The sequence below is a fragment of the Alosa pseudoharengus genome, unplaced genomic scaffold (genome assembly GCF_046254945.1).
Source record: "Alosa pseudoharengus isolate Yale_2024_CS ecotype anadromous, Long Island Sound unplaced genomic scaffold, YU_APseudo_1.1 YU_APseudo_1.1_scf_18, whole genome shotgun sequence".
In the NCBI taxonomy this organism is placed as follows: domain Eukaryota; kingdom Metazoa; phylum Chordata; class Actinopteri; order Clupeiformes; family Clupeidae; genus Alosa; species Alosa pseudoharengus.
Window position 1 is genome coordinate 5,883,900 of NW_027468650.1, and position 2,308 is coordinate 5,886,207.

General features: G+C 34.0%; 1 protein-coding gene across 1 annotated transcript; it reads right to left on the minus strand.

Moving 5' to 3' along the window:
• Window positions 1-1,039: 1,039 nt before the first annotated feature.
• LOC143131828 (olfactory receptor 4B13-like) lies at window positions 1,040-1,973 on the minus strand. Its single transcript, XM_076291415.1, has one exon. The coding sequence runs from the start codon at window positions 1,928-1,930 to the stop codon at window positions 1,040-1,042; it is 891 nt and encodes a 296-aa protein (XP_076147530.1). The 5' UTR covers window positions 1,931-1,973.
• Window positions 1,974-2,308: the final 335 nt, after the last annotated feature.

Below are 2,308 nucleotides of genomic sequence, written 5' to 3' on the forward strand. Positions count from 1 at the left end.
TATTAAAAATTGAAAAGAAATTCATCACAATGTATAGGAATGCCTTTTATTATTGATAAAACACGAACAAACAACATTTAAACTCATAAATATTCCACATCCACTGTAGATGAAGAACCTATAAAAAAAAGACGAAGAACCTATAAAAAAGAACATAAGAAAACAATTTTTTAGTCCATGTTCATTTACACAGTTGAAATAAAAGTTTGTTATATCACCTATGAATGCAACAAATAAGTGAATGGACATCGGCTAACATTAGCCAAAAGCTAACCAACATGTGCTGCTATGGTTAGCTAAAACTGTCTACAGACAGAAACACCTATTTCAATAAAGTCTGAATTAAACTTAGTAGCACCAAGACAAGTATATTTACACGAAAACATATGTGATATTGTTATAATCTGGCATACACACCCATTGGAAGGTAGCTACCATGAGCTAACTGTCCGAAAGACTACTAGCATGCTAACAACGGAGCTAATGTTACCTTACTTTTCTCAGGTTAATGTAAGTTAATCACGTAAACAAACATTTAGCTAACTATTGGTCAAACTGAAAATAATTTTCAGTTATTTCATCAGAATTTTAATTTTTCAACAAGTTCATCAGAAAGTTCACCCACCATTTGATGTAGTAGCCTATTTGTCACAGCAGCACAAGGCATGGAGTCATTCATCTGGACTGAGAAGCAGGAGGAACGGTTGATGGGCAGAATTTTTATTAGACCCCTCCTCTGCCTTGCAAAAACATAACATTTATCGTTGTCTCTGCTTAACATGATCAGTGCACTGTATATTTCACTTAAATAGTACAATCAACTCATTTCTTTTAGTTATGACAGAGTTTTCACAAAACACACAAACATTAGTAGTGACCACCTAACATATTTATTACAACTAAATCTGGGTTTAGAGTGGCATGTCCATGTTGGATTGCACATGTGTCATGTTGTTGTACTGGATGGCCTATTATGCCAAAACAAATCACACTTTTGCATGCATAAACATTTTTAAATGACAAAATGGAAAACATGACTTTATCGCTTACTTAATGGTGACAACTTCCTCTTTTGAAAAAACTGCACAATGTACAATTTGAGCGAACTAGAACCATACAGTAGAGGGTCAAATAGTGGTTGCAAGATTATGAAATACAGAGACAAAAATACTGCTACACCAAATGGTGTCTGGGTTCCTCTTATGCGAGCTTGGATAATTTCAAAACAAGCACCAAAAAAATAGTTTATAACTGTCAACAAATGTGGTATACATGTTTGAAGGGCTTTCTTTCGACACTCCTTGGATGCATGTATGCAAATATTTAGAATTTGAGCATATGAAAACAAAATCACAAGGAGCTGAGGGAACATATACACACCCATTATAAGAAGCCCAACAATGTTATTTACAAAAGTGCTAGTGCAGGAAAGCTGAACTAGATCAAAATTTACACAGTGGGTTTTATGAATTATATTACTGCAAAAAGACAGCCGGATAGTCAGTACTAAATAAAGTGGAAAAGTACAGAAAGGAAAGATCCAACTGAATGCAATGAGAATTTTGACCTTCCTTGGAGACATTTTGTCATGATAGTGTAATGGGGTGCATATGGCAACATACCGGTCATATCCCATTATAGCCAGCGTTGTCAGTTCAACAATACCCCAAGTGTGTAAACAAAATATCTGAATAAAACAGTTGACCAAAGAGATTGTATATGACTTTGTAGCAAGCTTAGTCATCATATGTGGCAATAAAGATGTGCTTCCGTATATTCCATTACATGATAAATTGCAAATGAAAATGTACATAGGTTTATGTAGGGCTTGTTCTTTGTAAATAACAACAATTACAAGTGTATTCAAAGCAATAGTTAAAATGTATGGTAGAAGGAAAACAGTTAAGTATAAATTATTCTGATGTTCCATTTTTTCATATGTCTTGAGTATGAAAGTTGTTGCTGAAGATATGTTGTCCATGGTACTCTGCAAAATTGCAGTTTGACAGAAATGTGAGAACTTTGATGCACTCAGCAAAATAATTTGTAACATTCTACAACAACCCTGTCCCTCTCCTCAAATATTAATATCCGTCAATACAAACTTCAAAGCCTTTGAGTTCTAGAAAATTTAAAATATAGAAAATACACTTCAAATAACAGTAAATATAATACTTACCTAATCTAATGTATGTATGTTTAGTGTACCTCACTAAACAGAAGACAACACTCTTTGGGTGAAGTAGAAACAGAGCTCTTATATGTTCAAAACTGTGAGGAAACTCTTCAGTCTGTGGGGGGTGTGAAA